Source organism: Saimiri boliviensis, chromosome 13, assembly GCF_048565385.1.
Source record: "Saimiri boliviensis isolate mSaiBol1 chromosome 13, mSaiBol1.pri, whole genome shotgun sequence".
NCBI classification, from domain to species: Eukaryota; Metazoa; Chordata; class Mammalia; order Primates; family Cebidae; genus Saimiri; species Saimiri boliviensis.
In genome coordinates this window covers 67,456,501-67,471,384 of record NC_133461.1, presented here as the reverse complement: position 1 = coordinate 67,471,384, position 14,884 = coordinate 67,456,501, and the positions used below count along the sequence as shown (strand labels likewise).

General features: G+C 37.4%; 1 protein-coding gene across 5 annotated transcripts in view; it reads left to right on the top strand.

Moving 5' to 3' along the window:
* PIEZO2 (piezo type mechanosensitive ion channel component 2) overlaps positions 1–14,884 on the top strand; it is a 442,776-nt gene that overhangs the window by 383,335 nt on the left and 44,557 nt on the right. For 4 of the 5 annotated variants that reach the window (XM_074383781.1, XM_074383780.1, XM_003924854.4 and 1 more), the window contains 4 exons: positions 1,548–1,654; positions 6,439–6,553; positions 11,684–11,743; positions 13,998–14,164. In XM_074383781.1, coding sequence (XP_074239882.1) covers positions 1,548–1,654; positions 6,439–6,553; positions 11,684–11,743; positions 13,998–14,164 — 449 coding nt within the window. Of the gene's footprint in view, positions 1–1,547; positions 1,655–2,912; positions 3,012–6,438; positions 6,554–11,683; positions 11,744–13,997; positions 14,165–14,884 lie in introns of all 5 variants that reach the window. The other variant, XM_074383783.1, reaches the window with a different exon arrangement.

Here is a 14,884-nt window from a genome sequence, read left to right as displayed (position 1 = left end):
AGAGTCCATGTCACCTTCCTGCGAATCTCTTGGCTTATGTGAAGGCATTACTTTAATGGTTTTCTTCACTGTCAAATGTAATGCTGTAACTTTGGTTTGTTCTTGCTTATTCTTACTTACGTTGTATTGCATTTATTTCCTAAGGCCTGGACCCGGTACTCTGGGCCTGGTTCTTTCTTCAAAATGAAAATAACAAATGACAGTCCTTCTGTTCAAGGATATAAGGCCCAATTCATTCACTCTGTATCTTCATGAATGGAGGCTTCAGATTCTTCTGAAATCGTGGGCAAAATTAGTAAACTTTTGGTCATGTGAAGTGATATTCAAGCAACTAATTTTAAACAAGCCAAGGTTTTCCATTACGTTACAATATATAGGCTCAAAAGATAACTTAAGACATCACAATATGTCATCCAAAAGATGCTTGAGCATTTGAAAACCTGAATGTAATTTGAAAATATATTTTCCTGCTTTTCCTGCAATGATGGGACATTGCTTGTAGCATCAGAAATGTTATATACTGGGCCTCTTTTCTCTGATAGACTTAAAATAATGATCAAACTGATAAAGACTTAATTTATTAAATTTTCTTAAATCTCTGTACATTGTAGTTTTCTCTGTTCCCAACTCTTGACCACAGGCACGATGTTCTTGCAGAGAAAGTATCAGACAAGGCAAAGGCAATCCATACTGTTTGTGCTTTGTGTCTTATGGTCAGTAGAGTGCTCCCCAAATTTCAGTAAACCTCTGGGGAGTTCCTTGCTGATCAGAAGTCTAGCAGTGCTAAACGCTATGGACCCTGTCTGCCCTTCTCAGTCTGTCTCAGGGCCACGACACTTAGAAGCAGCCGGAGTGTTGTTGGTGGTGTTTTTGTTGTTATTGCCGTTGTTGTTACGTTGTGTCATTTTGTTTTCAATGTTACCTGCCAATTTCGTCCTCATGGCAATGTATGTGTGTGGTTTTTTTTTCATCTGTCTTAAATGGCTTGCCATGTATGTTTTGTCCCTTGTGTTACATGTGGAGAAGTCAGGTCTGCACAGTATAAAGTGAAGGAGGTTGGTGACACTGACCGTGGTCCTGAATCTTCCTGATTGGCTTATCTGCAAAGGTTTGGGCTCATTCAGATAAAGCCTAATCCTCCACCTCACTTTGGCCTTGTCTAAAGACCAAAATTGCCGAATTTTGAAATGATAATTTTCAGTTATTTTGGTCATCTCGGTAACAAAACTGGTTGCTGCAGAGTTGATCCACTTCATCTACGTAAAATTTACAGTGAAGAAGGGAGGACCTCACAGATCCACCCTGTAGTAGCCAATTCTCTTATATGGCAAAGACAAGGCCTCATACTCTGTGGACTCAACATGCCAACACACGTAGCATTAGCCCAGATGAGTTCTCTTCATCTCGTGTGATTTCCTCCCTGCCAACATCTCTCATTGTGCTTCTCTTATGGACAATTTGTGTATTTTTAGGGGACATTTCATTAATAAGCCCCTAATTTCCTCATATGTCTTTCAAGAAATAAGTAAATATTTTGTTTTGCTTAGTGGTCAGGAGTGGAGATTATTATTTGTTTGAAACGGATAGTGAAGAGGAGGAAGAGGAAGAATTGAAGAAGGAAGATGAAGAACCTCCCCGAAGGTCAGCGTTCCAGGTAATTATGGGAAAAACCTTTCCTTTGCTGGTTGGAAGAGCTTTTCTTGTTGAGAAACCTCGATTGCAGGCCTAGATACCTCCTACCATATTCATATGTTGTAGCTCCCTGAAGCTTCTGATTTACATCTGCAATTCTTTATTTCTAATTAAATTGTAATGATGCTTGCTCCCAGCAACACCGTAATTAGTACCAAGCAAGAACCATGTTCAGGTCAGGTTTTCATTCACTTGCAATGAAACAGTTTCTGATATTATAAACAAAAAAAAATAAAGCTTCGTTGGGTGAGCTCAATGTTTTTCTTGCAAGCAGGAAGTGAAAAAGACTTCTCTGGCATTGCTTTGGATTGCATGAATGGACATATTTCAATATGTGAGACAGTCAATAATGAAAACACAATTCTTGCTTTGTTTTGCAGTAAATTATCTTTTAAATGTTGCTTCAAATTTTGACAACTGTTTCATATGTATTGCTAACTATTTGAGAATATATTGAACTAGTAATAAAAATACCGGGCACAGTTCTGGTTTTTTTTTTTTCAGCTTAGCTACCTTTCTATTTTAGAACCTTCTGTCCCATTCTCAGCTATAGCTCACCACCCTAATATATCATATTGGGTGAATGTGAATCAATGTTTGTTAAATATGGGGTGAAAATTGGTCTGCATTTCTTTTATCAGTTAACTACATATGGGGGCTATTTCCCATTTGTTTTCCTAGCAAGCACATAGAATGATGTCCATCAAGTCACATGATATGCCCATGATAAGGCCATCATCAGTTTTTTGGGAAGGTCTTCTCGAGTGGATGGAGTCCATCCATGCTTGTTTTCCCAGTGACATTGAAAAACTGAATTCTTCTTCACCTTGGTCTGATGCTTTCTTTCTTCCTCCATTGTTTCTTGTGTATGTATATTTCTTCATGACTGAGTTTGTGTGCATGTTTGCAACTGGCTTGTCAAATACTAATGACTTAACTCATTTATTTTTATTCAGAAGAGCTTTATTCTAACCAGCACTCATCATGCAGCAAAGGAGAGAACATGAACATCTTCACTGAATTGGATGGATTACATACAATGATTGACTATTTACTTTATTCCTAACTTACAAACACAGCACATTTTATTCTAGCTTCAGAGACTGGCACCTTTTAACCTAGTTTGTATAATTGTAGAGACAAATTCATACTGACATCATATATTAAATTGCTAGTTTTGTTTTTTCTACTAACTACTCTTGCTTTGTCCTTCTTTGTAGAGAGCTATTGGGAAGTTTGCGTCAGCCATTTTAGCCTTGCCAAAGTCTGTCATTAAACTTCCCAAAACTATTCTTCAGTATTTAATCAGAGCTGCAAAGGTATTTGATGTTTTACTGATGTGTAGTGTGTGACTCTCTGCTCTGTAGAATCGTAGACAAACACACCTTCATTGCCCTATTTCTGCATTTTCTCGGTTCTATAGATGGTACCATGAAGGAATTATAGGAATTTAAAATATTAGAAAAAGTTTTCCAAAACAAGTTCGTAGAATCCAAAGTTCTTATTATTTGACTCTTGCTTTTAAGTGAACATCAGAGACTATCGAAAAATAGAAAGAGAAAATGCAGATACAGATAAACTTTCTCTCCTTCTCATGGTGTTGCCTAAGTCACATCTCATTTTAAAAAGATCACATCTGGTTGCATGCATCAGTTCTGATGATTAAAAGTGTGAAAATTTTTCTCAGAAAGCTGGTAAAATTCCGGATAAGCTAATAAAAGATGTCTTTTCTTCATCCCTCTTTCATCTCCCTTTCAACCACTGTCTTCCAGTTTCTGCACTTGGTACAGCCAGCTCCTCCCTAGGCTGATAGACCCAGTGCAGTCTGCAGGTCTCCTCACTCTGATAGATCCATGCTAGGGCTTTTGGATGTGCTGTCAAGAATTATTTGTTGATTAATCTAAAGCACAATTGAAGTTATTCACCTACCTATGTTGTAGTCACTTTGTTATGAAAAACCACTAATAACGAATTCCTAGTCTTACGTTTTATAGAAACCCCTTTCTCCTGAATTCAGCTGGGGCAGCCACTGCAATGCTTTGGTCTGTATGTCCCTCATAGTTCAATAGTGATGTAGACCAGTGCTTCTCACATTTCACCCTGGGATTTTATTTAAATGCGTATTCTGAGTCAGCAGGTCCTATGGGACCTCAAATTGTGCATTTCCCTCAAGATCTCATGTGAAGCACAACCGTGGCTCTGCCTTGAGTAGCAGCATCCACACCTCTAGGTTCCTTTTATTTTTAAAATGCCAGGATCCTAATTTGTAGTGCATTTACCATTTCTGATTCCCCCAATTCTTTTCCTTTTCTTTTATATGACTACCATATGACTTTCTCAACTCATATTTAAAAATTTATTTAAATGAAAGATTACAACGTAGCTATCCCCATCTTAGTTTAAATATATATATGTGTGTATATATATATTATATATATATATATATATATATATATATATATATATATAATCTTACAGACAACATAAAGAAGGTGCTAGACCATACCTGAATCAAAGGACAGATGATGAAACTTCACCTATTTCAGTTAAGGATGTCCACTTCAATAAAGCTCTTCCCATCTTAAAGAATAAGTGGATTTTTGCATAATAAGTTGTTAGTAAAGTGAATCCTATTTTCCCCTGATATATATGGTAAAATTTAAGATAAAGTCAGGAATGCATACTACTGGTAGCAGCTGTCTGGAGAGCTCAGAGGTCTTTCATGTAAATTTCCATGTCTTTTTCTACTCCTGGTTTGTGGAGCTTGTGTCTGATTTTCCAGGGAGGCCCATCCAGCTGGCTGACAGGTGCAGCTGCAAAGTAAGAATTGGGAAGTTCGGTAAGAGCCTTCCATTTCTTGACTCAGTAAGGATTGGGACCTTTCCCCCTCCTCTTCATTGTCAACATTTTTCTAACCCTTATTAATAATTCCTGGAACTGTAAAATGTTTCTATTTCAAAACATCAAAGTTAAGATCATTTACCTATGAATAAGGAATTACCCTATGACTCTCCTCGCTCCGTGTTCCCTGATGTTGGCATACCTCTATTCCCATGACAGTGAGGCAGCACTGACGTGCCTCTTCTTTAGGGATGCTTTGTTGAGCCAGGAGTGCCCTTTTATAAGCCAAAATGTTAATGGCACCCATCCTTTCTACAAGACTTCTTCGATTCCACCCTTCACATCCCTTTTCTTCTCTCCTTTTCCTCCCAGTTTTCTTTTTCTTCAGAGAAAAAGAATTACTCAACTCATGCTCCTCTTATGTTCACAAATCCTCAATTACTTTTTTGTTTTCTATTTTTGGGATTCGTGCCTTATCTAAAAGCAATATTGCGATAACACTTTTTTTAAAGGAAATGTCACTGTATGTTGCTTTTAAACCTGAAAATTTCTTACATTTAATAATCAGATTCTTTTAAAACAACCAGTATTGTGCTGAAGCAAGTTTGCTTATTAATGTACTCTGCTGCAAACATATTCTTGATAGAATTCCCAACTAACGTAGCCATGAACATCTACCAAAAATTCCTTTATTCAGTCCTTCTCCTGCAAATTCCAGTTCATCTTCCTATTGTTTAAAATATGCTTTTGGCATAAAATAGAAGAAATTTTTGCCTCCTAGAATTTGTTATTCAGAAATAATACACATGTTGCATTTGTTTAATTTAGCATAAAATTCAGATTTCTACCAGTGAGAAAAAAAGCAACAGTTTTTCTATTGTAATAACCTATGACCCTGCCATTTCCATATGTGGAACAGTTGAATCTCTTTTTACTTTCTACTGACTTCACAATGCCACTGGTTTGCTTATGCTGTGTTTTTAAAAGATTTCAGAAATCTGAAAATAATATAGAATAAGATGAAAAGATCTGGGTTTAAAGAGCTCCCAGAAAACATTTATTTAACTTTATCACCATAATGGAAATCCCAGCTTCCCTGAGACCCAGGTGTGTTTGTGGTGCATGAGAAGCATGCCTGCTTGGCTTCATGTTGCTAGATGTCTTTTTCTATCAAGGTCTTCTTTTTGATCTTTCTGCATGATTTGGGAGACTCTTGGTCGGGGGGCCGTTCACAATTGCTCTTTCCTGGTTATCAGTTATACTGTACTAATAAACTATTTTCTGCTCTTGAATGAAAATGACAAAAGGCAACCAAAAGCCCCACAGTTTTTCTTTCATGCTACTCTGGAATAACTCCTTAACTTTAATATCACTTTTTTTTTTCTCGCAAAGTACTAATCAATTTACACATCCCTTTCTCAAGTCGCTGGTAATAGCTGTTATTCAGAAGGGAGAGTATCAGATGTGCAAAACTATTTTCCCAAAGTAAATAAGACTATTAAAGATGTTATTTTGCTTTTGACTCCAAAGTTTATTTGTGATGGGAGAAACTACCCTACTAATACTGGATGAGGCTTCCAGCTTATTCCTATTGTGTACAGTACAAAAGCTTCAGTAAGAAGTATCACAATGGTGCTGAGGTGCAGGGACTTGGGAAAAATGATGGTTTGTATGCTATGTCCAAAGTTTATCTCATGATATCTGTGAAGCCAGATGAAATATATTACTACAACATCTGTTGTCTTTAAAAAATATTGAATTTCATGATAATAAAAATAGCACAGGGGTGTTTAGTTTGTGTTGGGAGGAAAAATTATTTCAAAAGTCAGAATGCTTGGTGTAGCTCCCTTTTTTTAATTTCAAATTATTAAAAGGTCAGAAGATAATGGAACTTTCTCTCTTCAGTTTGTTTATCAAGCCTGGATTACTGATCCTAAAACGGCACTCCGACAGAGACACAAAGAGAAAAAAAGGTCTGCAAGAGAAGAACGAAAACAAAGGCGGAAAGGATCCAAGGAGGGTGAGTGGTGGGTGGGTGGCTGCAGTGGGTGTAGCAGGTTTCAGGCTGCACTCCCCAGGCTTGTCTGCAAAGCACAAAAACTGCTGAGGGATTAAGATCCGAAGAATGCCAAGAGTTTTAATTTGTCTTTAATTGGCCATTTCTGACACTTGGAATAAATTAAAGCACAAATTTAAGATATATATTTTTAAGTAGGAAAAAAAAAGAGAGGTGCAAATGAACTCCCAAAAAGTAGAAGAAAACTATTTTTATGTGGATATTAAGTAATTTAAAAAAATACAAGACATAACCTGATCATTAAGTTAAAAATTGTTCTTAGAACAAGGAAATAAGAAAAATGAAACGTTTACAATTTAATCAAGAAAAAGAGGAAAGCACACTGAATACTCAGAAACAAACAAGCAAACAGAAAGAACATATATTCAGCATTATACCAATGTATTTGGAAACAAACACATCTCTAAGGGTAAAAATATTTCAAACTATAACAATAAAACATCAAAAGCAAAGTTGAAGTGCAGGTCGTTCACTCAGGAGCAATATTTTATTGTACATATCAGATTAAAGATGAATATTCTATATATGTTAAGAACGGCTAGAAATCAAGAAAAGAAAAATTCAATTCAATCAATGAGAGGTTACGAAAAACAATTCACAGAGCAGAAAACAAAAATGGAAAAAAGATGCTCAGTATAATACAAGAAAGACAAATGAACTATTTTGACATACTGTTTCTTAACCCATTGGATTGACAGGAAGCTCAACCTTGGATAATATCAGTGCCTGGGAGCTGGTGGGAAGATCAGTACTCACATATACCATGAATTGTGTTGTGAAGTAGTATATCTACTTTGAAGAGTGCTGTGTCATTATCTGCTAAAAGCTCAAATGTTACATATTATACTATAGATCAGTCCCATACCTAGGTGTTTGACTTAGCCTATCGCAATACTTGCATATGTGTACAAACACACATGTCTAAGAACATTCATCAGACGCTATTTGTTAATAACAAAAAAATTTGGTAACATCCTAAATGCCCACATAAAGAAGAAGAGCTAAATAAATTGTGTTACCAATGTATTATGGAATGTTATTCAGTAGTTTAAAATTGAGATGGATAGCTTTGAGCTGGCATGGAGAACAATTCCTGATATTATTAAGTGAAAAACAATACATTGCAAATGGCTCGCACAAAATGAAACAATGAAAGAAATGAAGTCAGAATAGTACCTCAAGACAGTATTTTGCATTTTTAATGTGTGCATATACTAGCTTATAAAAGCAAGAGAAAGATCAGGAGGAATATTCACTCATCTTATTAATTACAGCAGTTACTTCTTGAGAAAGTGGAGGTTAAGTGGCATGATTAAAGATAACTTTCATCTGTTATATTTTGGCTGGAGTGCGGTGGTGCAATCTCAGCTCACTGCAACCTCCGCCTCCGGGGTTCAAACGATTTTTGTGCCTCAGTGTCCTGAGTAGCTGGGACTACAGGCACATGCCACCACACCTGGCTTAATTTTGTATTTTCAGTAGAGACGGGGTTTCACCATGTTGGCCAGGTTGGTCTCGAACTCCTGAACTCAAGTGATCCATCCACTTTAGCTTTCCAAAGTGCTGGAGTCTGTCCACCTCAGCTTCCCAAAATGTTGAGATTACAGGCATGAGCCACCATGCCTGGCCTATATTTTGTTTCTTTACAAAGGAAATGCATCCATAGATGGCTTGTGAAATTTAAAAGGCATTAAAAAATAAAAAGGAAAAGAAATTTTTAATAGAACTCTAATTGCAAAATCTCTTCTTTTTGACCCTTCTTCCACCAATACATCCTAGTAACATGATCTTACTTTATTGCTAAATTTAAGAAGACAAAATTAATACATAATTGCCACAACAAGTCAAGCAGTAAAGAGGTAGATGTATAATCTGCCCAAACCCAGTCATCTCAAATCCTGTCCTCTAAGGTTACACATCCTAACAGTATATTGTGTTCACTTCACTTCCTTTCTCACATGCAGACATGAGTATGCAGGTGGTTTCCTTTACTGCTTTTTTGTTTCAAAAGTAAGTTCACACTCCTCAAATTACTCTTGCATTTTCATTGCCAATGTCATGAACATTTCTCCAATTATTTATTAAGTCATATCATTATTCTTTAATAGTTGCAAAATATTCTATAGTGCAGATATGCATAATTTATTCAACCCTTCCATCCTTAATGGACATAAAGTTGCTTCCGGATTTTTGCCACAATGAACAATGCCATAATAAATACCATTGCACAAACATTTCTATGTAGTAAGACATGTTTGTGTTTAAATGCTTAACAAAGCTTAGGAAGAACATGAATTTTCCACAGAACATATTCTCAAAAGTGAGATTACTGACAGAGTGTGCCTCTTTTTATTTTCACAGATATTTTTCTGAAGTGTTTTAGGACTTCGCTCTCCTCCATGTGAGGGTCAAGGGTGTCCAATTTCCTTTAGCCTCACACCACAGGGTTGTACTGCTCTTTTTATCATTTTTTTTCTAGGGATGACAAATGGCTTTTATTTTCATTTGAATATAGTTGAATTCTTAACCAGTTAAACTGAGCATTTTTATTGCACATTTTGTTGGTGAGTTTTCGTTTTCAAGTCTAAGGTTTAAGCATTTCCCCACGCTGTTCCATCGCTTGTTTGTTCTTTTCTTATCAATTTGTGCTATTTACATGTCAGACTTCTTATCCCCCTTTTATGTGTTTCAAATATTTTGTCCAACCCAAGGCTTATATTTTGATTTAGTTTATGGTACATGTGATTTAGGCAATTTTTAGTTTTTTTCTGATATCAAATGGGTCTATATTTCCCCTTGCAATTTCTAGGTTTCTGTCTTGCTTTTAAGAACTTCTCTCAGCCAGGTGTGGTGGCTCATGCCTGTCATTCCAGAACTTTGGGAGGCCGAGGTTGGCGGATCATGAGGTCAGGAGTTCAAGACCAGCCTGGCCAATATGATGAAACCCCATCTCTACTAAAAACACAAAAATTAGCTGGGTGTGGTAACACACATCTGTAATCTCAGCAACTTGGGAGGCTGAGGTAGAAGGATCACTTGAGGCCAGGAGTTTGAGACCAGCTTGGGCAATATCTCTAAAAAGATTTTTTCTTAATGTAGTCGGGTGTGGTGTGCACTTGTAGCCCTAGCAACTTGGGAGGCTGAGAAGGGAGGATCACTTGGGCCCTGGAGGTCAATTGTGCAGTGAGCTATGATCACACCACTGCACTCCAACCTGGACAACAGAGCAAGACCCGGCTCTCACTCTCTCTCTCTCTCTCTCTCTCTCTCTCTCTCTCTATATATATATATATATATATATACACACATACTCTATAGATAGATAGATAGATAGATAGATAGATAGATAGAAGCATTATTTTCTATCTTAAAAACTCAAACTGGGCTTCATATATGTATATGAAGCCCAGGAAACATATTATATATATATATATATATATATATATATATATATATATATATGGAGAGAGAGAGAGAGAGTATAATCTGGACATATTTCATGGAACATACTTATACTTTAAAATAGAAGATTTCTTAAAAAGATTTCTTAAAAATACAAGATTTCTTAAAGAACTAAACATAGAACCACCCTTGAATCCAGCAGTCCTACTACTACGTATATATTCACAAGGAAGAAAATCATTATATCAAAAAGGTACCTGCACTCATATGTTTATTGCAGCACTATTTTACAATGCATAAATATGTGATCGACCTAAATGTCCATCAGTGAAGGACTGGATAAAGAAAATGTGATACGTGTATATGTCATGGAATACTACTCAGCCATAAAAATGAATGAAATCATGTATTTTGCAGCGACATGGGTGGAATTGGAGGCTATTATCCTAAGCGCAGAAACAGAAAGTCAAATACCTCATGTTCTCACTTATCAGTGAGAATTAAAAAATGGATGCTCATGGGCATACAGAGGGGAGTCATAGACACTGGAGATTATGAAATATGAGAGAGTTGGGGAGGGGGGTTGAGGGTTGAAAACTTACTGGTTGGGTACAATGTCTGCTGTTTGATGATGGGTACACCAGAATCCCAGACTTTACCATGACACGATATGTGCTTGTAAGGAATCTGCACTTATCTTTCCTAAATATATTTTAAAATTTTCTTAAATTTAAAATTTCTTGTTTATCTTACATTCAAATTTAACTGGCTATCCTGCTCTGTTATTTGTTATATCTGACCATTTTAGCCTTCAATGAGAGGATATGAAATGAAATGAAATCCTATAATGTCATTTAAGATATGACAAACCTTTTCTGTAAAAGGACCTTACAGGAAATATTTCATTTATTTATTTATTTATTTTAGACAAGGTCTTCTTTGCCCAGGCTGGAGTGCAGTGGTTCACTTTAGTCTCCATCTCCCAGATCAAGCAATCCTCCCACCTCAGCCTCCCAAATAGCTGGGACTACAGGTGCACACCACCACACCCAGCTAATGTTTTGATTTTCTGTAGAGATGAGGTCTTACCATGTTGCCCAGGCTGGTCTCAAACTCCTGGGCTCAAACTATCTTCTCACCTCAGCCTCCCAAAGTGCTGCTGGGACTACAGTAGTGAGCCACTGCACCCAGCACTGATAGTAAACATTTTAAAGTTTACTATTCATGAAGTCTCTGTTGCAACTCAAATCTGCCATTATAGAGCAAAAGCAGCTATAGATAATATATAGACAAATGAGCATGACTGTTAAATTCGAATTTCACATAATTTTCACATGTACCAAATATTATTCTCCTTCAGATTTTTTCAACTATTAAAAATATAAACACCAGTCTGAACCCACAGACCATTTGATAACAGCCCGCCATTACTGGCCAGTACCCACCAGCAAATGCATTTTACTCATCCTTGGTTTACATAATTGTTATGCAGGCACAGAGTAAAATAATCTAAGAGCTATGAATTCTAACAACTTTTTCCCCAGGAACTCTTAAAATAGGCAGAATGTCCTAGAGTTAATTACAAAATTCCTTTTAATCTAGAAGAATAATATTGGCATTTAATTTATTCTAAATGGAATTTAACTCACGTGTATTGAACACATTTGGCAGGTCCTGTGGAATGGGAAGACCGAGAGGATGAACCAATCAAAAAGAAATCTGATGGACCAGGTAGCATAATAAAAACAAATATTAGCTGTGGGAACTTTGAAAATGATACCTGTTCAGATGGTATATAATGGAAGGCTGCCTGAAAAATTGTGAACTGAACACTGCTTTCTAGACTATGACTAAATAATCAGTATCCCTTGGAATCTCATCTCCACTGAGATTGCAAAATAACTCCTAAAAGCAGGTCTGGACTTTACGCAGTTGGATAAAATGTTGAATGAGAGTTGTTTTGTAAATTCCTTTATGCAAGCACCTATGAAAGAGGCTTTTAGGGAGAAAATTCTTAATATGCCATAGAAGCCATCAGAATGGAGGCACACACACAAAAATACTGGCAAGTAATTTTAAAAAACACAGAAAGGAGGAGGTAAATAGGACTGGGGAAATTAGAGATATTCTAGAAAGTCAGGGCCAACCTCTTCATTAGGAGGGGAAAACCAAGCTGCAGTGAGTTTGTGACTTGTTCTGGATTCCACAGATAAGTAACAGAGTTAGAGATAGAACCCCTGTCTTCTAACTCCCGGTCCATTTGTCACAGTGCCATTTGGGCTTCTCATAGTATGTGGTTTGGGGGAAGGTATCTTTATGCAGGACAAAAAAAGGCAAAATAAAAGCCTCCAAGTGAAATGAACTCAGTTCTCTCTAGCCCTCTAATCATGCCATTTCCTCGTCTGCTTTAGAGCAGCTGTGCAGGTATCTATCAGCAGGCCAGGTGTCAGGCTCTTTGTCTCCCCACACAAATACTCCCAAGCCTGCCCTCAGCTGGCATGAAAGGAGACTTACTGAAGGCCACCTAATGCCCTCCACCATGTCAGTCCTCAAACCCAGGCTTCCATCTCTAGGTAATTGGACACACATACATGTGGACCTGGACACTCTATTATTGCTCCAAAGCCTCACACCAGAGCAGCAACCAACACTTCAGATCACATGTCTTGTCTCTCAGGCACTTTTTCAAGAGTTTGGGGCATAGTAACTTGTTTAACCCTCTCAAAACAGGGAACTGAGGCAGAGACAGATTAACCAACTTAATCTCTTGGTTGTATTAAGGAAGCCTATACAACCACTAAAGGGTAGGGTTGGGATTTGAACCCAAGGAGTCTCAATCCAGAGTGTGTGCTTGTGATGAGTATCACATTGGGGTCACTACCTGAGATGTTCTCTGTTGGGTCTCCTCACGTTGGAGCACCAGCTGTGGCATCAGTCACATTGGTGTCCCTGTTCAGGTGCCAGCTGTGATAACTGTCATGTCGGGGTCACCACCTGGGATGTTGATCACCACTTGGGGAGGTCTGTCCTGCAGACCCTGACTCAATGACGGATGGATAAAATGTGCTAACACACACCAGAGTACAGTGAATCTGAGTGGGCTAGGGATGGTCATCAGCTGCTTTCCTAAGATGATTGCAGCTAACTGACAATCATGCTGCTCCCCTTCACATTAATTCAATATAGATTTAGTAACAGAGGTTCTAAGTCAACATGTTTGTGGATAATTAACATGGTTAAAGGAGTGCTTTTATGAATGATAAAAGGTCTTGGTTCCGAGGCCCAGAATAAACACCATTAACAGGTAATTCCTCTTCAACCTTCCCCTGAGAGGACCATCCAGCACAAAGTTTACATGAGTAAACAGTTAAAGACAAAGGGATGTGAGATAAACAGACTTCACTGGGGAAGCTTTATTATCCTAATTTTACCCTATGACAAAGTTCTAATGTAAGAACTGACTGCCTTCAGCCCATTCAATGAAAACTTTTCAGACTTCCAAAAAAATTGAGACTATAATCTACAACTTTCCCTAACATTTCCCTAATATTTTGCCAGCCACCCTGAGTGAATCCCAATATGTGCTCTTAACCCCTGTGCCCTACTGTCCCTGTGGTTAAACTCGAAGCCTCATTTTCCCTGTTGGTGAGTGCACATGATTCATGTCTCCATGGAGGAGGTTTGGGTGTTGCCAGGGCAGTGACAGCCCAGGTGGGAAACAGTCTCACACAGAACATCAGATGCCACTACATACACGTATTATGTAAGTAAGCTAGAGAAAATGTCATGAAGAAAATCAGAAAGAAGAGAAAATGCAGTTAATATTCAGTAAGTGAAAGTGGACCATCATAAAGTTCCTCATCCTTGGTATTACATGTGCAGGGCAAGAGCTGGGTCAGACTTTGTAAAACATCCCTGTGTTACACAAAAGCAAAGTCAATGGTATTTTCTTCCCTTAAAATCTCGTTGCTTTTCTTCCTCCTAGATAATATCATCAAGAGGATATTTAATATTTTGAAGTTTACCTGGGTCTTATTTCTGGCAACAGTGGACAGTTTTACTACTTGGCTTAATTCCATTTCAAGGGAGCATATTGATATATCTACAGTTCTAAGAATTGAACGATGCATGCTGACCAGAGAAATTAAGAAGGTAACACTGTTGATGTAATTCTTTTTGCTTCTTCCCACATTAAGAAGAGATGAAAAGTCAATGTCCAAAATTCCAGGTAGGATAAGACAAAATCCTTTCTTTTCAGGCAATTTTTGCATAACCCCTTTGCTTTTCTGTATATTTAAATTTATTCAACACTAGAATTAAAATAATCAAATGTACATGCACATGCACCTGTATACACACACACATGTCACAGGATCGTGGCAACTTTTATTCACCCTATCGCTCCCCTCACCACAGTTTGCAGGAGTACAGACTTTGTCCTGGTTCTGTATTCCTGTATCTAATAGAGAATTATAGTTTTAGTCTAGAAAATGTAGCAAGCATTTTTTTGGTTTTTTGTCTCCCTCCTGCACATTGAAGTCTGGAAAATTTGATCTGAAACTTTTTTATAAAGTAGGACATATGCAGAATAACACAATACACGGTTTCAAGATTGTATCTAAAAATAATAGTTCATTTCTTGAAAAGTTACTGTGATTTAGAAAAATTGTCCACCCATAAGAAGACATTTACTTAGATCTAACTAGTAATATTGGAAACCACTTATTAAATGAGTTGACATCAATCCCCACTTGCCTAGCATCGTCCTAATCCTTATCCAGGCATGAATGGGTATGAAAAACTGTCTGCGTTGAGAAAGGCCGTGTAGCTATGCAGGCAGGTTCCTCCATAAGAACTGTGTCTCCATCTCCT